Genomic DNA, 22,526 nt, shown 5'->3' on the forward strand with positions numbered 1-22,526 from the left:
AACGCATTTTTAAGCCACAAAACTTTTACTTATCAATTGATTTAGATGATTGTCAACTTGTTAAACATTTTAAAAACCCAAGACTCCTATTAAATCTTGAGTTTAAGAACTGCTCACAGTTGGTAGCTATCCTAATATCTTCCGATATAAGGAGAAATGTTTCTGGCCAAGTCAGTGACGTTGTGTCAATGAACCTAGTTTATGAATATCAAGCAAAGACTTTCTTACAACTTTAAACAGTATTAATTTATTAAATGACACAATCGATCAAAAAAAAAAAAAATGGAAGCCAGAATTTGGTCTTGCTTGGATGAATGAATAAAGAATTCAGATTTATCCTGGGAATCAAAATTTTACTACATAATCTTATCATCGGCAGCTACAAAACCAGAAACAAAACGATGACCTCATCGTTCTGAGACCTACTGAGACCGCAAACCCCAAAACCCCAAACCCAAAGCTGGTCAAAACAATATGTTGAAAAACAAAACCACAAACACCAAACACACTCGCGTAATGTTTGTGGAAGAACATCATTATAGTTATTGCTGGGCGATGACACATCGTTCCCATACCAAAACAGGTGACAAACTTTTCATGATTCATACACATAGTGGTGAGTCACATATTGTTCCAAAAATATCACCCGAATGAGGTCAAGGTAAGAGAAGAAAAATTGTCTCCGAGGGCAACGGCAACAGGTCGATTGCTCTTTCGTGCTTGTGTTGACATTCTCATTCGACAATGGGATTTCCCAGTGATGTGTACTTCTAAGAATAGAGACGGTTGTTCTAAATATAGATTAGTGACATCACTTTGCACTACCTGAATGACGTCAGAATGTATCAAGTCTGAAAACTGCTGGAGAAAAGATATATAATTTTTAAGCATAAAAGATGTTGAAATATGATTGTTACTTACCTCTAAATTAGATTTATTTTTTTCTTCATGTAGATGAAATAAAAATGTTCACCCATTGTAGAATTTCGTTTCTTTTCCTACTGCCTGGTTTTAACATCTACTTTCTGTTTCGTTTTCCAAGTATTGCGTATCCGGTTGAAATGATTTGAGAGAGATGAATTCGACGTTGTTATCTCGCCTAGTGTGTAGAGGTAGAAATAATGTAAAAACATTTGTTTTCTTTCACAGTTTCAATCGATCGAGAAGTTTCGCTCCAGTTTCTGTAAGGATGTCTTCTCTACACGTAAAGAACTGTGAGGACGACGAGCGTCTTCACATAAACTTAGATCTACAGGTTGGAAGTGCTAAAAAATCTTTAAATTTGTATCGAATGAAAAATGAAGAACTTGGGCTTGCCCTTGAGAGACTAAGAACAAATCTGGAAAAGAAAACTAAGAAAAAGTCCAAGAAAATGAAAAAAGACAAAACAGATCCCGCTCAAGCCGAAGGAGAGCAGCAAGACGAAGAAGGAGGTACACTTATTCAGTTAGAAATTCTTCACAATGGCCAAAGTGTTCCTCTTTCCATCCTCAATGACCAAGCTTGGATCAGTGGTGCAGTTCTTCGTGTTGGAGAAGAGAGTATATCAGTAACATACAATCCCCCAAGCGTCACGCTCAGAAATATATGTCCATTGATGATGGAAGGATATCCACTATTTCCTGAAGTAGAATTCGAATTTTGCAATGTGGACAGTTGCGAATTTCACTGGAAAACATTAGAAAAGAAATATATCGATGGTACAAAGAAAAATATACGTGACGGAATATTTGATTTCACAGATAGTTGTAAGGGTTATTCTTATACACCTAGAAAAGATGATGTAGATAAACATGTTCTTCTCATGTGTGTTCCTAAAAGTGGAGAAAAAGTCGGCAAACCCCAAGCTGTAATATCAGAGTCAGTCGTTGTAAAGGGGCCTATAATGTGTCCATTTGAAAAGATCCAACAAAACTTTACTCAAGACCGGTCACAATTTGGAGAGTAAGTATCTCATTATTATAGTAAATGCATATCAGTGGGAAAAGGTAAGATACTCTATTTGACTTTGGGTGGAGAAATGGTTGCGTCAATTCTGGTGGAGATACCAGAGCATATTCCTTAGGTTGTAATTAAGCAAGGCAAAAAACTTGTTAAGGTGGTGCTGTAAGTTGTTCAAGCGTTCACTAATAGCCATGGGGCTAATGTGCGGGCTAAAGGTATTATATGTACTTTCTTTTCATCATATGTAGCGCAAGTGAGGGGAATGGAGGTCGACTGGCTTGTGAATTATTGCATAACTCGCAGCACTACTTAAGCTAGCTTTTTGTCTTGCTATTACGAGAAAGACTGAGAATAAAACTTTCTTTGACATAAATGATATAGATGCCGTTGTGCTTCTTTTTCTTGGCCAGGCGATAGATATTTCGATGTAAGTGAATTTAGATTGTATTTTAACCAATTTTCTGTTTTTATTTTTTGGTTTACCACATGAAACTTACTCATGATCTTTGCATATATCTGTGCCTGATTCTGATTCATACAAGTGATATGTTTTGTATAATAATGTTCACATTTATGTTGAATTTAGTGAAAGAGATCTTTGGGAATCTTACTGGAGAATGGGAGATTTAGTAGTAGTGGTAGAATTATGATCATATGAAGCACTTGGCTAATTGCCGATTCAGCCAAAAAAACAATTAATTGACATCTTACGTTGAGAATAAGCATTAAAGTTTTAATTTTAAAATAAATGGGAAAGGAGGGATAAGAGCCTTTGAAAAACAGGGGGGTTTTTTTACTCTTTGGGCTGAACTGATCTTTGAATGTTTTAAATGCATTTAAATATGTTTATAATTAACTAAAGACTTTCCATGCATATCCTTAAAATTTTCAGATTTCGAGTGATCAGCTACAACATTCTGGCTGAAGTTTACACCAACACAGAACTTGCCAAGACACACCTTTTTGTCCACTGTCCTGACTATGCTGTTGAGATGAATTATAGGAAACAGATTCTCTTAAAAGAAATCACTGGTATGTTGGCAGAAAAGAGAAGTCCATTTGAGCAATAAAGAATGTGTAACCCACATTGGGCAACAGTTGTTGCAGTTTTATTGATATGAAATTAGGATACACTGTCTCAAGGACGCCTGTCATAGATTGTGCAACTTGCCTGTCTGCCACATCCATTGATTTTTGTCCAATTATTTCTGTCCGGTGCCAAATTCACTTTGTGCACCAGATTTCATCTAGTAAGCTATTCGGCCTCGAGTCTGAGTCCCGTGGCTATTCAGACTCAAATTCCAATGCGCATGTACAAGCAACAGATTATTCTGATGCAGTCTGAATAGTCTCCTATAGATAGAACGAAGATGACGTCACTCAATCCTTTGTTATTGTATTTTGCCAACCGCGTTTGTGAGTGATTTTCACTAAACTTTATTAACCAGACTATAAAAGTTCATGGTTACACATAGTTTTGTGTGCTGGTCCGTTATACTTCCGGGTGGCAATGTTGTGAGCTTCTGAGTCAAACGCATACTATCTATAGCAGTATTTTTTTTCTTTTTTTTTAAAAAACGTTTTAATTATTGATAATTACATAAAATACATGCAAATCAAAATTACAATTTTAGTAACTATCAGCCCGTTATATTTGACGAGAAAGACAAAATCATTGATCAATTGAAAGTCCAGATAGAAATTAAAAATAAAAGAGTGAAAACACTTTTCAAAAGTAACAAAAGTCAGTCAAAGTAACTGTGATATAAATGAAAAGCTCTTCTAACAACATAACAGGCAACAATCCTTCTACAGTCCAAAGTAGGGGTATGATTTGAGTCAGTGTAATATGGACAGAACAGAATTTCTTCTGAACTCTTTTTCTATTTCTTTATCAGTTCAATCCTCTACCTACTGCCCACATTGTATCGTCCTCCTCTCTGTATGCGCATGCACATTGGAGTTCGAGTCCGAATAGCCATGGAGGACTATTCAGACTCAAGTCCGAATTGCCACTTTGATTTATATTACTCTCAAGGAAAACTGTTCTTTCCATGTTTAATTTTGCCTTCTTTGGGGGAAAACCCCCCCCAAAAAACGTTCACATCATTTTCTCTAGTTTCAAATCTGAATGTCTTCAGATGACATTTTTTCATTTCTAGCCCCTTTATCAAAATAATAGTTATCGTTTTTGTATCATAAGGAGAACTGCTGGTTATTATAATAAACAATGAAAATTTGTGATACTTTACAGGGGACACCTGAAGTGTAGGATGAAAAGGTGAAAATAGAGCCATTTTGGATTGTATCGGTTCACTCAATGGATGTATCATTTACAAATCAGAATCTCTCGTCAGCAAAACAATAAATAGTGAAATGGCAAATACAAATAAACAAAATGTCATGAGGAATTACAAGTGATTTTTACACAGTTTTTGGCCTGTTATTGTATTTTCGGACTGAATACAAAGTCATGACCAGTCGTTCTTCCCCTCTACTATTCACTTGTGGAATAACCTACCACCATTGTAAATTCAATCACCACGGAACAGTTTAGAGAAAAGCTAATTCACTACTATAGCACTCAAGTACATCCTGAAGTTGTCTCTTTCCGAAAAAAAATTGTAATATCGCCAAACAGGCATGATGTCCCGTCCTACATGTTAAGTGTTGCTATTGGCCAGGGCCCCTTGTAAAGTGCTTTGAGCATGTTTAGTGGATATTGCGCTATATAAAAGCTCAAGTTTGTCAAAGCTCAAGTTTATTTTCACCTTCCCAATAAATTAATCAATTTTCCATCAGGAGGATTTAATAATCCTTATTGCATTGCTCCATTGCCAAACTTTCCTTTTCAACAAGTTTCTTTGATGCTTATGAAAGTGTGCACTTAACATTAAAATTTGTAATTCTACTCAGCCAGTCTGCATATTATCCCAGACTCTGCAATAACTTCTTTTTTTTCTTCATTTTTCTTCTTACTGACTTAGTAAAAGATTATCAATATCAGTACATGCATTAGATCTTTAGAATTCTCAATTCTGCTTTTGAATTTTGGGTAAGATGGCTGAGTGGATAAAGCGTTGAAATAAAACCTGTAGATTCTGGTTCAAGTCCTATTGTCATTCTGATATTTTCTTGCACAGGAATCTTGATCCCTGTTGCTCACTTTGCAGCACTGTGATGCATCCGAAATTTTGGTTATTTTAGTTTTGCATTGAAACAGGCCTAATGATAAATTTTCATACAGGGATGAATAAATATGAGGCAATCATGTCACGATTCCGTGTTATTTGATCTACATTTACTCTGACTCTCCAGGATATCAGGCTGACTTGGTTTGTCTTCAGGAAGTGGACAAGTCCGTGTTTACAAAGCATCTGGCACCAGGACTCAATTTACAAGGCTTCGAGGGTTTCTTCAGACCAAAGAAAGGAGGCGTGTCAGAAGGATGTGCAATGTTTGTACGAAGGGACAAATTCAAGTGAGTGATGTGGGAATTTATTATTGACATTGTTATCATCATTATTATTGTCATTGTCATTATCATCATCAACATCGTAATCATCCATGCATTGTCATCATTATTGTCATAAGCATCACCATCATTGTGAATTTAATTAAAAATCAATTTCCTTCAGTTCTTCTATGCTTATTGCCAGTTGAGGTTGCTTTATCTTTGATTTTCATGAATCATCTCCCATGGTCTTTGAACTGATAAGTAGAACTCCACATATTTTGTGTGAAAATAATTCTCTTTGCATGTGTTATGTTTGTGTGTGTTTTTTTTTTTTTTTGCATATTTGGTTTTAGTTGATCAATCATTTGCTAACACTCTTCGATGGAGGAAATAAGTTTGTGTAATTAATTTTGTGAGCCCCGCTAACTTATTGATGAGGGTTATTTTCAATATGTCAGGGGTAGTTGTTAGCAAACTCTTCATCTATTGAAATAACATATAACATGACATAGCATAGTAAGGGTTGCTTAGGTCAAATGTCTTCAAATTAAAAAAAAAAATCACTTTTATGTAGCGCGATATCCACTTAATGTGCTCAAAGCCCTTTACAAGGGGGCCCTGACCAACAGCAACATGTAACATAACGCCTGTAAGGCGATATTACAATTTTTTAACCACAGACAATGCTGTTAACAGCCAGGTACTCATTTTACACCTGAGTAGTGAGAGAATATGAATAAAGAGTCTTTTCCAAGGACTCAACTATGCACCGAACGAGGCTCGAACTCAGGATCTTCTGATCTGAATGCGAGTGTCATACCACAAGACCACATAGCCACTTGTTTTAAAAAAATGTTCAGGTCAAAAGTTCCCTGGTATGATCATATCAATGATCATCATCATTTACTTCATGAGCAATTTAATAAATGTAACAAAAAAAACTTTTTGCCAAATACATATTTTAAGTTCTGGTGCTCTCTGTTCAATGTCATCTTTGAAGTGATTTATACTTTTGGAATCATTGGTAAATATAACTAACCCAGCAGGTTATGATACATGTGCAGTGATGCCAAAACTCCGGTTTCACCGGAAAAAACTCCGGTCTGGAGCAAAAAATTCCGGGCTCCGGGCAACTTCCGTCAAATTCCGGGGAGGTCAATTTGTCCCAAGGATACCCCCCCCCCCTTCCTTTCCAACCACATCATCATCATTGCCACTAGTATTACAACCATCATCACTACCACTAATACTGCAACCACCACCACATCATCATCAGTACCACAACTACCACTGCAACCACCACCACATCATCATCAGTACCACAACTACTACTGTAACCACCACCACCACATCATCATTACTACCACTACCACAACTACCATCACCATTACAACCACCAACACCACCACACCATCATCACTACCACTACTACTACAACCACCACCACCACCACATCATCATCACTACCACTACTACTACAACCCCCACCATCACCACCACATCATCAGTACCACAACTACTACTGCAACCACCACCACCACATCATCATCACTACCACTAACACAACTACCATCACCATTACAACCACCACCACCACCACCACATCATCATCATCAATACCACTACCGCTACAAACCCCACCACCACCACCACCACATCATCATTAGTACCACAACGACTACTGCAACCACCACCACTACATCATCATTACTACCACTACCACAACTACCATCACCATTACAACCACCACCACATCATCATCACTACCACTACAACCACCACCACCACATCATCATCCCTACCACTAGTACTACAACCACGACACCACATCATCATCACTACCACCACTACTACAACCACCACAACCATATCGTCATCACTACTACTACTGCAACTACCACCACCACATCATGATCACTGCAACTACCACTACCACATCATCATCACTACAACTACTACTACAACCACCAGCATCACATCATCACTACCACTACGACTACAACCATCACCACCACCACTACATCGTCATTACCACTACTACTACAACCACCACCACCACATCATCACTACCACTACTACTACAACCACCTCCACCACATCATCATTACCACTACTACTACAACCACCACCACCACATCATCATCACTGCAAATACCACTACTACTACAACCACCACTACCACATCATCATCACAACCACAACTAATACAACATCCATATCATCACTACCACCACTACTACTACTACTACAACCACCACCACCACCTACACATCATCATTATCACTACTACTACAACCACCATCACCACATCATCATCACTACCTCTAATACTACTACAACCACCACCACATCATCATCATTACCACTACTACTACAACCACCATCACCACATCATCATCATCATCACTACCACTACAACCACGACTACCACATCATCACTACCATTTGTACTACAACCACCATCACTACCACATTATCACTACCATCACTACTACAACCACCACCACATCATCATCAGTACCACAACTACTACTGCAACCACCACCACCACATCATCATAACTACTACTACTACTGCTACTACTATGCTATACTGCTACAACCACTACTGCTACTACTACTACTACTACTACTACTACTACTACTACTAACGAAAGAGTGAAAATGGAAAGGCTTCGTATGGGAACAAAACAGACAATGGACGTTTCGGGTACAAACCCTTCGTCAGCACAACAATACACAAATAAACGTGGAAAACAAATAAAATATAATGAAAAATAACTTGTATGGTCTGTACTCAATGGTGGTTGCAGTATGAATGAAATGTTAGCGTGGCGTGGGTAGAGGATAGGGTGCCCCAGGGGGTGATCTAATTGATAAGCAAAGGTCAGCGTCAGGAACAGAACTTTCCAGACTATAATGGAAGATAAAAGACATATTGGTAGTAGTAGTAGTAGTAGTAGTAGCAGTAGTAGTAGTAGTAGTAGTAGTAGTAGTAGTAGTAGTAGTAGTAGTAGTAGTAGTAGTAAACGCTGTAGTGGAACAGTAGGGGGCGAGGTGAAAGGGTCGCGGAGGTGGGGGGGGGGGGTTTGTTGGATGAGCGAAGGTCGAATCTTCGCGAAGGAACGGTGCGATAGTAAAGTGGAATACACCGATAAATAGATAGATGGATAGACAGATAGATAGGTAGATAGACAGAAAAGAGGGGAGAGAGAGAGAGAACTACTATCTATCTATCTATCTATCTATCTATCTAGCTAGCTAGCTATCTAGCTAGCTAGCTATCTATCTATCCCGATTAGTCCACCTCATTCTATTGTCCATCTCCACCTTCCATAGCATATCACTCTCAGTTTTGCTCCAACCCCATCTCTCCCTTTTTTTATCCTAATATACATATAGACCCCTATCACTCCTGTTTACTCGCCCTCTCTCCCCCCCCCCTTCTCTCTCTTCTCCCCTCTTCCTCTCTTTCCCCCCTCTCTCACCTCCCCTCCCCCCCCCCTCTCTTTTTTTCTCTTTCTCCTTCCTCTCTCTCCCTCCTCCTCCCTCTCTCTCTACTCTCCTCTTCTCTTCTCTCTCTCTTCTCTCTCTCACTCTCCTCTCTCTCTTCTTCTCCTCTCTCTCTCTCTCTCTCTCTCTCCTCTCTCTCCCCTCTTTTCTGTCTATCTACCTATCTATCTGTCTATCCATCTATCTATTTATCGGTGTATTCCACTTTACTATCGCACCGTTCCTTCGCGAAGATTCGACCTTCGCTCATCCAACAAACCCCCCCCCCCCCCCACCTCCGCGACCCTTTCACCTCGCCCCCTAATGTTCCACTACAGCGTTCTACTACTACTACTACTACTACTACTACTACTGCTACTACTACTACTACTACTACTACTACTACTACTACTACTACTACTACTACTACCAATATGTCTTTTATCTTCCATTATAGTCTGGAAAGTTCTGTTCCCTGACGCTGACCTTTGCTTATCAATTAGATCACCCCCCTGGGGCACCCTATCCTCTACCCACGCCACGCTAACATTTCATTCATACTGCAACCACCATTGAGTACAGACCATACAAGTTATTTTTCATTATATTTTATTTGTTTTCCACGTTTATTTGTGTATTGTTGTGCTGACGAAGGGTTTGTACCCGAAACGTCCATTGTCTGTTTTGTTCCCATACGAAGCCTTTCCATTTTCACTCTTTCGTTAGTATTTTACGATCACCGGCTTCAGGCAGCCCTTACCGTTTTCTACTAACTACTACTACTACTACTACTACTACTACTACTACTACTACTACTACTACTACTACTACTACTACTACTACTACTACTACTACTATATTACTACTACTACTTCTACTATATTACTGCTGCTACTACTACTACTACGACTACTACTACTACTACTACTACTACTACTACTACTACTACTACTACTACTACTACTACTACTACTACTACTACACTACTACTACTACTACTACTCACTATACACTACTACTACTACTACTACTACTACTACTACTACTACTACTACTACTACTACTACTACTACTACTACTACTACTACTACTACTACTACTACACTACTACTACTACTACTTACTACTACTACTACTATCTACTACTACTACTACTATATACTACTACTACTTCTACTATATACTGCTCTACTACTACTACTACTACTACTACTACTACTACTACTACTACTACTACTACTACTACTACTACTACTACTACTACTACTACTACTACTCCTACTACTACTCCTACTACTACTACTACACTACTACTACTACTACTACTACTACTACTACTACTACTACTACTACTACTACTACTACTACTACTACTACTACTACTACTACTACTACTATAATATTACTATTACTACTACTACTACTACTACTACTACTACTACTACTACTACTACAACTCCTCCTCCTCCTCCTACTACTACTACTACTACTACTACTACTACTACTACTACTACTACAACCACCATCACAACCACATCAACATCACTACCACCACTACTACAACCACTACCACATCATTAGCATCACGACCACAACTACTACAACTACTATACCACCACCACATCATCATCACTACAACTACTACTTCAACCACCACCACCACCACATCATCATCACTACAACTACTACTTCAACCACCACCACCACCATATCATCATCACTACCACTACTACAACAACCACCACTACCACGACTACTTCAACCACCACCACCACCATATCATCATCACTACCACTACTACTACAACAACAACCACTATCACATCTTCATTATCACTACCACTATTTCTACAACCACTAACACCACATCATCCTCACTACCGCCAGTACTACAATCTCTACCATTAGGTTTTGGCGCTTTACTCCATTTAAAATAAGGAAACTTTGGGATTGTATTTGGCATTGTGTTTATGTATCATAATATAATTCTAATCAGTTATCTGTATAGAACTAAACAATATGTAAACACAATGCCAAATAGCATTCCGATTCCTTTTTCTTGTGTGCGGAAATTCCTCTTTCGGCCTTGGAATTCCTACGAGTGGTGTCTGAAACTCCTGTGAGCCAAATTTAAAGTTGGCGTCTCTGCATGTGTTATTGACTCTTATTTAATGTCCCGTTATGATTTTCGTAGGATCTGCCTTTTATACAGATTTTTTTCCTTGAACTTAAGATTTGTGTCGGGGTCTCAATAGCTCAGTTGGTAGAATTGGCAGTGACTGGGTTGCTGGGTCTGTTAGATCTGTTAGAAAGTAAATTGTCATAGACTAGCATCCTATCCAAAGGATAGCAAGCAATTGTTATTATCCATTTTACACTATAGAAATCCGGCTTCATGGGCCTCATGGCTCTGAAGGACTACTTAGATTGTGGGAAAAAAATTACAGGTGATTTGTGGTAAATGTGCACTTTTTAAAACTGTAACTTGGGACTTTAATGTTTTCCCTCACCTTGCTGATAGGTGTCCTGTTTTATAAAACTTTTTGACCAACCATTTTTCAGGGTGGTAAATCAACTAGACATTGTGCTCTCTGAGTATTTGGAGAGTGATGAAAGTTGTAGAGATCTTTGGGAAAAGATTTGTGAGGTGAAAGCTCTCAAGGAAAAGATTGAACAGCGTTCTTCCATATTGCAAGTGAGTTGTTACAATTTCTCTCCTTTTCCCAATTAGGATAAATGATAAATATTTTGAACATTTCATTGATCGTAACTTTCTCATGATGCCCTCAGAAAGGGGTTAAGAATAAAACATTTATGGTACAGTCTTGGGTCCTGACAGCAGTTTTTTGTGTAGAAAAAAGAAGTTGGATGGATCTATCTTTTCCTGAGAGATGATTTATTTTTCCCCCCTTGTATATCTTTACAGTTGATTACTGCCTATCTTTGATAGATTTAACTCTTTCAGCGCCATTGGCCGCACTGTGAGGCCAAAGCAGAATCTGCTCTACTGGCCAATGGCCGCACAGTGCGGCCGGTCTTGAAAGGCAAAAACAAAGATGTAATCCAATCCTACTTTCTACAAAAGTATTATAAATTGAACTAATGGTATCATTTCTTTCATCAGAACATTCACTTGGCCCTAGGGGGTATTTTAATTGAGATCTTGCACTGAATTCTAATGTTGCTTTGCCTTAGCTTGTCATTCTCATGCAGCCTCAATCAGGTGTCAGACAGTTTGTGACGGAAATGTGAATATAGCCTCAGCACTCAAAGAGTTAATTGTATTCCCTTGGTACAGGGTCCTGTGCTTGTTTCCAAGTGAAATTTTTAGAATGCACCAGACATGACTTATGAATGAATCTACTTCTGTTCTTACTTAAAAAGTAGGTCCCTTGTCTTACTTTTTCTTGGATATCTAAATCTAGGTCAATAATTTTGTTTTTTTCACAACTTTTTTTTTTTTTTTTGCAACGAACGTTTTATCCGCTTGTTAAAACCCCACATCAGCATTAAAACAAAAAGAAACTAAAATTATTTTGATTTTGTTTCTTTATACTCCTTTTTACAACTTTTGAATTATTTATATTAATTTATATGCTTCATTCCTCTCAGGTGACAATTGTAGAGAGTACAGAGAAACCAGGCCAGTTTGTGTGTCTTGCCAACACACATCTTTATTTCCACCCTCGTGCTGATAACATTCGCCTCATCCATGGAGCCACTGCCCTCCGATACCTCCAAGCCATTTCCTCAGCCTACAAGCAAGAGGTGAGAGGTCATTTAAGTCAAGAGTCAGTGGATTTAACTGTTAAAGTGAATTCAAAGCTGCTAGAAGTAGAAATTGTGGACTGTAAAAGGTGTTGGAACAAACATGAATATAACAGCTGCTAAATAATAATAATAAATAATAATAATAATAATAATAGTAATAATAATAATAATAATAATAATAATAGTAATAATAATAATAATAATAATAATCTTTATTGTCCAAAAATTAAGAAAATGCTTAACACAGAACGTTTTCAGTAAAATGGTGATACCTTTAATAACTTCCAGGTACATGTGAGAAAAGGTCTCTACCGTGTTCTGTCAGGATTAATGATGACTAGTTTAGATTAAGCTTGAAAAATAAGACTTGATACTTATTTGTCGGATATTTTATATTTTTTTCACACAGCTAATCCTTGTGTGGTTTCATATAAACTGTTCCTCTAATTCGTATCTCAATGAAACGAGGATGATATATCAACAGCTGTAATGTATGAAGGTTAAATTTTTTAATGTGATTTTTTTATTTTGTATTATTTTGAATTTTTCTGTGCTTTGATCAGTGCTCATGATTTTTCTCTGATCTGTGGAAATCCACGACAGAGGAGGAATTCCCTCCTTTTAGAAAATTTCATTAAACAAGCAGTTCACCATTGAAAATCCAGAGCTACCATCCCTGAATAACAGCTCTATACCATCCATACCAAAAGTAATTATTTCTAAATATGGAGTCAAAAAGCAACTCCTTTCTTTCAATGATAACTAAAGCGATTGGCCCAGATAATATACCAACCAGAGTATTAAAAGAAACAGCGCCATACCTGACCAAATTCTTTCAACAATCAATCGAGGAGGGTCATGTACCAGATGACTGGAAACATGTAAATATCAGTGCAGTATTTAAAAAAGGAAGAGGAGACCAACCGTCCGACTATTGTCCAATACTCCTCACCTTGGTGTCATGTAAGATCCTAGAACACATCATTCATCATCATGTAATAGAACGTCTTGAATAGCACAACTTCCTTTCAGACTCACAGCATGGTTTCCCGAAGAATAGATAGTGCGAAACACAATTAATTAACACGAAACACAATTAATTAACACCCATGAGACCATAAAATACCTGTATGACACGAAACATCAAATAGACCTTGTTGTATTGGACTTCAGAAAAGCTTTTGACACTGGAGCACACAAGCATCTCTGCTTAAAGTTGGAAAAAGTCGGCATAAGAAATGTCAGTCATCAAGATTCTTGTAAAAATTGTTATTGTCAAGGAGAATGTGAGGAACAATTTTTAAGTGGTTTCAAAGCTGGTTATGTGGAAGAACGCAACAGGTAAAATTTGAGGGGCAGTCTAGTGATGTCTGCCATGTGATATCTGGAAAGCCACAGGGTATTGTTTTAGGGCCACTATGCTTACTTATCTAACTCTGAAGACTCCAATGGGTGGAAATATGGCAAATGAAATTCCACCCTTGTAAGTGCCAAGTCGTAAATGTTTGCAGCAAAAAGAAACCCAACACCACAACTAGGAGATATAAGGACACTTGCTAAGTCATGTGGATAACATCCAATACCTGGACGTCATCATCCAAAACAACCTGAAATGGAATTTAGCATGTGAGTCACTTGGGGTCATTACACGAAATCTACACCAATGCCCACAGAATATAAAATTGCATGTATATACTTACTTCCCTTGTAAGACCAATTTTAGAATATGCTCACACCACATGGGATCTACAAAAGAAAACTCATTTTACTGAAATAGAAAAGTTCAAAGAAGAGCATTTCGTTTTGCTACAGGTTACAGGTCGAGGGAGGAAGGCTGCGTCTCAAATGCACTAGATCAGCTACGATGGAAGCTCCTTCATACAAGAAGAAAAGAACCAAGACTTACACAGATGTATAAAATCCTAATTTGACACAGCACAAATCTAGCAGTCCTATCTTGCCTCAGGCCGCAACAAGACATGTACTGAACAAGAAACAATCACAGTAGGAAATTTATAAAACCACAAACAAACACTGATGCATACAAGTCCAGCCTTATTTCCTCGAACCATAGATGACTGGAGCAAATTGCCTAACACAGTCATCCACAGCTTATCCCCAGAATCCTTTAGAGAGACACTTTCACTGTTTTATTAATAGTTTACATGGTCTTAATGTTACAAAATTTGGAACTGTAAATTGTAAATAACATTTGCATAATGGACTGGAATTTCTCATGCATCTTACGATATTGGATTGAATTGGATGGAAAATAAAAGCATTTTGCCTTGAGTTATTGTGTTTGATTTTTTTATTCGCATTAAAAAAACAATCATTTCTGTGATTTTTTTTTTTCCAGGGTAAAACTATCAGTGTTGTATTCTGTGGAGATTTCAACAGTTCTCCTGATGTTGGTGTATATCAACTGATGACGTCACAGTTTGTACAGGATGACTTTATTGATTGGATGTCAGGTAATGACGACTATGGCTGTAATTTTACCTTTAATTGTCATTGATAAAACTCAAAAATTCCCACTTAGACCAGCAATTTTTACCTCAAATATTGATAGATTAAGATGTCCCTCATCCGGTCAATAACCTTTAAACTTGCCTATTCAAAGAAGTGTCAGGGAAATTATTTATATTGCATCAGTAACTATCTTTGGAACCAGAGGCTCTTACGAGTTAAATTTCATTGTATTTTCATTCATTCATTTCTTCATTTATTTGTTTATTGATTCGTTTCAGTCATCTTTCAGCTTATTTGTGAGGATTTAGATTTTTCTTTATTATCTGACAATTAATTAATTTCGTTTTGTTTTCCAGGTGGTGAAGAAGAGGCCCTAAGAGATGTAGAACTCAGTCATCCCATGAACATTATCAGTGCTTGTGGCACCCCAGATTTCACCCACTATGCGCCACCCATCCAGTGTACCCTCGACTACATTTTTGTGGAATCCACCCATCTAGACGTCATGTCGTCCGTACCCCTGCCAGATCTCGCTGATGTCCAGGCTTACAGTTACCTCCCCAACCCTCTCATTCCCTCTGATCATCTGGCTCTTGTCAGTGATCTCAAATTTAAATCTTGAACTTGAATAGAAAACGAGCCTATTTTTAAAAAACATACAGCCCTGTGTCTGACATAAATTATTTTTGTTTGACTTTGATTAAATTTGTTGGAGAAATCTCATGGAGTTTATTTATGGAGAATTTAAATTTTCATATTTATTTTATATATATATATATTTATTTTTTTTTGTTGGGGGATGGTGGGGAGTAATTTTACAAGTCAATTTAAGCAGTCTTTTGGACAGCAAAGGGTTGTGTATTTTTTTAAAACACCTCAAAACACACTGCCATGAATTGGGTATATTTTATACTAGACCTTTCTCTTACAAAGATTAATCAGTATATACAGATTTAATTTGAAGTCGACATTGGTCGGTCACTTTAGCATTAGATAAAATACACTATGCATTGTGCTTCTTTTATAAATATCAGACCAATATGTACTGACAGATATACAGTGTGGCATTGAAATCTAGAATAAGTTGGGACCAGGCCTGTTTGTTCGAGATTTCGATGTTGGGTATTTTACAACAAAGAGGGGGGGGGGGGGGCTTAATGTGGGTTGTTTCAGTGATGCCCAATTATAATGAGGTGTGGCGTTTAGTGCGTCTTGTTTTATTCAATGGAATAATGTTCACCTTTACGTATACTATAATAAGAAGACAAAGACACGTCCCATTGTTGATAACACACTATGTATGTGATGTCTTTAATCTACCCGGGTGGGGTTCCTGGTCTCCCATAGTGGTCAGGGAGGCACTTACTGTGTCTTCTACCCCCCTATATCTGTTTTCCAACATGCTCTCTGTCTTTGTCTTGGAATGAGATTAATTGGTTTTGTCCTGGCCGGATACCCTGGCTGAGAGGGAAATAGTCAAATGTGGGGACCTGTGCTTGTGTGTATGGATGAGACTTTTATGTGATCTAAGTACTTTGATAGTGTGCTCTTGGAATCTACATGTTTCCTATTTGAACCATTAACCCTTTGTCTTACCTTTTCTTAGGTGTTTTAATTGTAATTCTAGAACTTTTTACTATCCCATTTTCTTCCTTTTTACTGGCGCTGATATAACCTATATCAGAGATGCCACTTTTCCGGTTTTAGCTTGAAATCCGGTTTTTTTACCACCAGTCGGTTTTAATCTGGAACCTCCGGTTTTTGTCCGTCGTCACTATTCAAGAAAAAAAAATTTTTTTTTAAGAAGAAGAAAAAAATCGCGATCGAGCCGGCACTTTTTCGCCGGGTGAATAATTTGGGCTTTCACCACCGGTCGAATATTTGGGCACCTAAATGGTAGTTTATCTACGCCCATCCCCATCACAATTCCTCTTTAAAAAAAAAAAATGTGATAAATAAACAGTGATTTTGAGAATTTCTCAGAAATTTTCCGTTGAATTTGCCGTGTCAAACATTTCCCTCAAAACCACAAAATCACCATTATGTCTTATGTCATATTTTGACACCTGTGTAATAGTCTCGTGAAATTTAGTGACGGTCCCGTTTTTATGACGTCGGGCCAGACTGAATGGCACCAGATGTCACAATTGACACAGACGACCAGTGGTGTTCTTTGATTAGCAAGTTGATGGTTGAAGGGGAAGGGTAGGGACAAATCTCCCTCTCCCTCTCTCTCTCTCTCCCCTCTCCCTCTCTCCTCTCTCCTCTCTCTCTCTCTCTCTCTCTCTCTCTCTCTCTCTCTCTCTCTCTCTCTCTCTCTCGCAACCATCCATTAAATCTTTACAAAAACTAAATTTATGTTTAATGATAAGAATGGATTTATACTAGTAATAGTAATATATTACATAATACCAATACAAAACTATGTTCCTGTTATTTTTACACTTTGCTTGCGTTTGACCGATGGACGGAGACATTTTCCTCCTTTTTGACAAATTGCTATTATTATCACTGAAAAAAAAAACACTCACCAAAACCACTACATCATCTCTACCACCACTACTATTACAACCACCACCACATCATCATCCCTACCAACACTACTACTACAAATAACACCACATCATCCCTACCACCAGTACTACTACAACTACCACCACATCGTCATTCCTACCACAACTATTACAACCACCACCACACAATTATCTCTAAAAGACCACCACTACTACAACCACCACCACATCATCATCCCTACCACCACTATACTTCTACAACCACCATCACATCATCATCTCTAAGACCACCACTACTACTACTACTACCACTACTACTACTACTACTACAATCACCACCACATCATCATCCCTACCACCACGACCACATCATCCCTACCACCACTCCTACTACAACCACCACCACACCATCATCCCTACCACCACTACTACTACAACAACATCATCAACCCTGCTACCACTACTACAACCACCACCACACCATCATCCCTAGCACCACTACTACTACAAATAACACCACATCATCCCTACCACCACTACTACTACAACTACCACTACATCATCATTCCTACCACAGCTACTACAACCACCACCACCACACAATCATCCATACGACCAGTACTACTATAATCACTACCACATCATCCCTACCACCACTACTACTACAACCACCACCACATCATCATCCCTACTACAACCACCAAATGTAATTACACTTTCAACTTTTGAAATTCTCCGAGTCGTGCCAGAAATTGCTGCGAGACAAATTTTGAATCGCATCTCAGTGAATTTGAGTGAAGTTTAAATTTATAAATTTATAGGTTATGGTTGCATGGGTGGGTCATGATCTTCACAATGAAAAATTTTCTCCTTTTATGTGACCAGTCATTCTCACCCCTGATAGCTATTGATATTAATTTGTCTATATTTTGTTTTCAGCACCTTATTTTATCAATTTGAAAACTGTCAACTCTCCTTTCTTTTGTGTGTTATTTACTCTCAATTGCAATAATAAGTACTGAAACAATATTCCAAATTTGATATTTTTCAAATCCCTACAAAGCCCTTGACGTTGATTTGTATCTCGTCCGAGCAAGTTTTCAGGCTTTTTTTAATTTGCCTGGTGGCATCCCTGCTATATGTGTTGCAAGTGCCATAAAACTCTCAAAAACAAACAATAACAATCGTTAACCTACGAGTCCTGTACCCAATCCCTACCACTCCTCACATTTCTCTCATGCCTCTCTTCTCACCCCGTCTTCCCCACCCCTAATCATTTCTTAGATTTTAATACAATAACAGTAACAGCCTTAGGTCATCATTACCTTGCTGGTCGTCACTGGTATTGTACACATAAGAAGAGTGAGGCCTTGCATTCATCAGACACTGGTCAAACCCCCCCCCCCCCCCTTTCACACAAACAATCATACTCCACACACGCTTAACACATTAACTGATACATTTAAGGCCACATAGAGAGTGATGGCAGTTCTCGTTTCAGCTCAATACAAACATAAGGCAAAAGAAATTTATCATGCGAAAGTTAAGGTCCATTTTGTAAGAGATTTCAGTGTTAGCCTCTGATAGAATTCAAGATATTTGTGTTGCCAATACAATGAAAATAGAGGGATTAAAACGGGGAATTAATATTTTTTCGAGATTTTCGTGCTGCACTGAATACTGATTTGATCAGTACAGTAGTCATCATTTTTATGCGCAGTGCTCTGGAGAGCTGAAAAGCTTGCCGTAATCTGATGTGATGGGAGACAATCCTTGCTGATGTCAAATATCATGGATTATCTCCTCTGATATGTGTATACAGTGTTCAAATTCAAACTATGAAATGAGACGACCAGGCTTGTCAAGAGTTGTTTTTTTTTTAATGAATTCTGTAATTTAAATTAAGCAATTAATTTGTTTAGCCCATCAAAATTAAATATAAAAACTCATTGACATGCCTTGGTCATCCAATTTGATGGCACACTAATATTAATCTGGTCCATGCAGCCGCATATTTCGCCTTCCACCGCATATTTTGCATTTTTTTGTTTCTTTTTGTATTTGCATACAAATAAAAACCCAATAAATGCGCGCACACACACACAAACAATATACAGGCCTGGTCATCTAATACCTATACTATAAATTATGTTAATGTATCCATCCTATGCTGTTTGTCAAAAAAGCATATTATTACACTTTTTCTATCAAATCACACGCTTATGCTTTTCTGTTCCACGTTACGTCTTTTTGTCGTCACCAAGGTCTATACAGAATGAATTACAGTACAAAGGGGCTGACCTTTTAAAATCATAATTTATTAGATTGATACATCTAATTGACAGTTTGACATGTCTGCTAAACTAACCAATGGTTAAAAGAAAAGTTCAGACAGTTTTGAGAAAGGTGATTTCCAGGCCTCAGTGATATGTCTTTTCAGAATAATGTCTTTGTTTTTCACACTTACACCTTTTCCTTCAAAATTACACCTTTTTTCTGTCAAAATTACACCTTTTCTTCAGTTGAGGTTGGCAGCTCTGATGCTGCCATATATTGTGTTTTTAAAAATTTATATTAGACCTGCCACGTATACAGATTATTCAGTATATACAGATTTAATTTGGAGCCGACATCTGTCACTTTGGAGCTTAAAGAAAAATCAACTTGTATTTATTGCGCTGATTTGCTAAATAAAAATAGCAAACCTATTACTTATACAGCACTCATTCTGCAATTCAGCATTCACCACTGAATTTTTAATTTTTTTTTCAAATGATATAAAGCTCTTGTGACAAAGGCTAAACCTAAAAGTGCCTGCCTACTGTGAGAACATGAAGCCATCATAGTTGATTAGCCCAATTGTATATGCTGTTGGAATATAGTTTGAATGAGTGAGGAAGAATGTGATCTTTTATTCAATGCAATGGAATAGAATGACTTGTATAAAACCTGTTTACAGTAAGTTGATTCCTCATTTCGATGTCAAATTCCTCTTTTTCACCTTCTTTGATTCCTTAAATTTAAAGCAGTGGTTTGGGGTAGGAAGCTATTCAGATTAAGATTGGAGTAGACATTGTTCATTTCTGATTTTTTTTTTTTTCCTTTAGATTTGGATTTTTCATCCAAAAATTTTGTGGAAAACGTGAAAATATTGTTTTAGTAATAAATTGACATAATAACTCGTAATATTTATGAAAAGCAGTATAGTCGAAATACATGTGGATGTAATAATTATTAATTGCAAATTCACGTTTTAAAACGGGGCATCTGGGTGGGGTTCCTACCTCCCATAGCGGGCAGGGAGGTACTTGCTGTGTCTTCTATCCCCCTATATCTGTTTTCCAATTGCTTTCTGTCTTTGTCTTGGAATGAGATTGCTTGGTTTTGTCCTGACCTTGGTCGGAGTCCTTGGCTGAGAGGGAAACAGTCAAATGTATAGTTATAGTTTTGGGAGATGATATTTTTTTTCCCTTGTAAATCATCTCTCTGTTATGCATTGTATTATGTTTAGTTTACATATTATATTATATGATTTGTAAACATTTGAGTGTATTCCTCTTAGTTGGGACCTGTGCTTGTGTCTGGATGAGACTTTTAGGTGATCTCAAACTGAGTACGTTGGCGGTGTGCTCTTGGAATCTACATCTGTTCCCTATTTGAACCAATTCCCCTTTGTCTCACATTTTCTTTGGTGCTTTAATTGTAATTCTAGAACTTTTTACTTTCCCATTTTCTTCCTTTTTACTGGCGCTGATATGACCTTAATGTGTTGCAAGTGCCGTAAAACCCTTAAAACCTAAAACCTAAAATGTGGCAGGGCATCAAATGTAAGGGCAACATTTAAAAAGGAGGAAAAAGAGACTCCCGACAGTTATTGTTATGCAAGATAAAGAACTGAACAAGTGTGTATGAAAGGTGCCAGACAAAGCAAGAAAGAAAAATACAAGAAAATAACCACCCAAAAACAATCAGTCGACCTCGAGGTAGACTGAGTTTTTGGGATTTTTTTATTTTTTTGTATTTTTCTTTCTTGCTTTGTCTGGCACGTTTTATACACACTTGTTCAGTTCTTTATCTCACACCGGCGCCAGCTCCTTAATTTCTTAATTTGTTATGCAATGTTTGTAATATATAAAAATATAGACTCGTTTTGCTTTGTTTTATGAATTTATGAAAAAAATACATTTTTAAATTTTATTTATGAATTTCGCGTTTTTAGACACATTTCCTTATGGATGAATAAAGTTTATTTATTATTATTCTTTTTATATTAATTTGTTTTTGTTTAAGTCAATGTAAAATTAACTGGCCGGAGCATTTTCACCCAATAGTGCCATTAGGCTTGCTATCTCCTCTATCCTAAACCATTTAAATTTGTCCTGGACCTACTGCTTTATATCTTTGTTCTGGAATGAGTTAATTTGGTTTCGACTTGATAAAGGAGTCTTTTGTTTAGAGGAAACAGATGGATATCTATTCCTTGTTAGGAATATTGTATTTTTTCTCCTTGTAAATCATCCCTAGGGCAGGGTGGCACTTACTGAGTCTTCTATCCCCATATATCTGTTTTCCAATTTGCTTTCTGTCTTTGTCTTGGAATGAGATTACTAAGTTTTGCCTTGGCCCTGGCTATAGTGCTTGCCTGGGAGGGAAATAGCCAAATGCATAGTCATAGGCATTATTTTGGGAGATATTTTTTTCCTTGTAAATCATCTCTCTGTTATGTATTGTTATATCTGTTATTTTGAATGTATAATGTAAGCATTTGAGTGTATTCCTCCTAGTGGAGACTTGCGCTGGTGTCTGGGTGAGACTTTTAAGTGGTCTCAAATTAAGTACAGTGATGTTGTACTCTTGGAATCTACATCTGTTCCCTATT

The 22,526-nt window shown here is 37.5% G+C and overlaps 1 protein-coding gene across 1 annotated transcript; it reads left to right on the forward strand.

Moving 5' to 3' along the window:
• The first annotated feature begins 1,046 nt into the window (after positions 1 to 1,046).
• On the forward strand, positions 1,047 to 15,793 carry LOC144959304 (2',5'-phosphodiesterase 12-like). The gene is made up of 7 exons (XM_078891846.1): positions 1,047 to 1,944; positions 2,837 to 2,976; positions 5,263 to 5,425; positions 11,454 to 11,586; positions 12,504 to 12,659; positions 15,022 to 15,136; positions 15,491 to 15,793. Exons 1-7 carry the CDS (start codon positions 1,076 to 1,078, stop codon positions 15,754 to 15,756), a joined length of 1,842 nt encoding a protein of 613 aa, XP_078747972.1. The 5' UTR covers positions 1,047 to 1,075; the 3' UTR covers positions 15,757 to 15,793.
• The last annotated feature ends 6,733 nt before the right edge of the window (positions 15,794 to 22,526 follow it).

This window comes from Berghia stephanieae, chromosome 13 (assembly GCF_034508935.2).
Source record: "Berghia stephanieae isolate SIO BIC M18660-M18661 chromosome 13, UCSD_Bste_1.3, whole genome shotgun sequence".
NCBI classification, from domain to species: Eukaryota; Metazoa; Mollusca; class Gastropoda; order Nudibranchia; family Aeolidiidae; genus Berghia; species Berghia stephanieae.

Excerpts from the sequence above, each read along its gene's own strand:
- LOC144959304 (XM_078891846.1), top strand. The coding sequence starts at position 1,076 with ATGAATTCGACGTTGTTATCTCGCCTAGTGTGTAGAGGTAGAAATAAT. Across the intron at positions 5,426-11,453 it reads GTACGAAGGGACAAATTCAA|GGTGGTAAATCAACTAGACA; the intron begins GTGAGTGATGTG and ends ACCATTTTTCAG. Across the intron at positions 11,587-12,503 it reads AGCGTTCTTCCATATTGCAA|GTGACAATTGTAGAGAGTAC; the intron begins GTGAGTTGTTAC and ends CATTCCTCTCAG.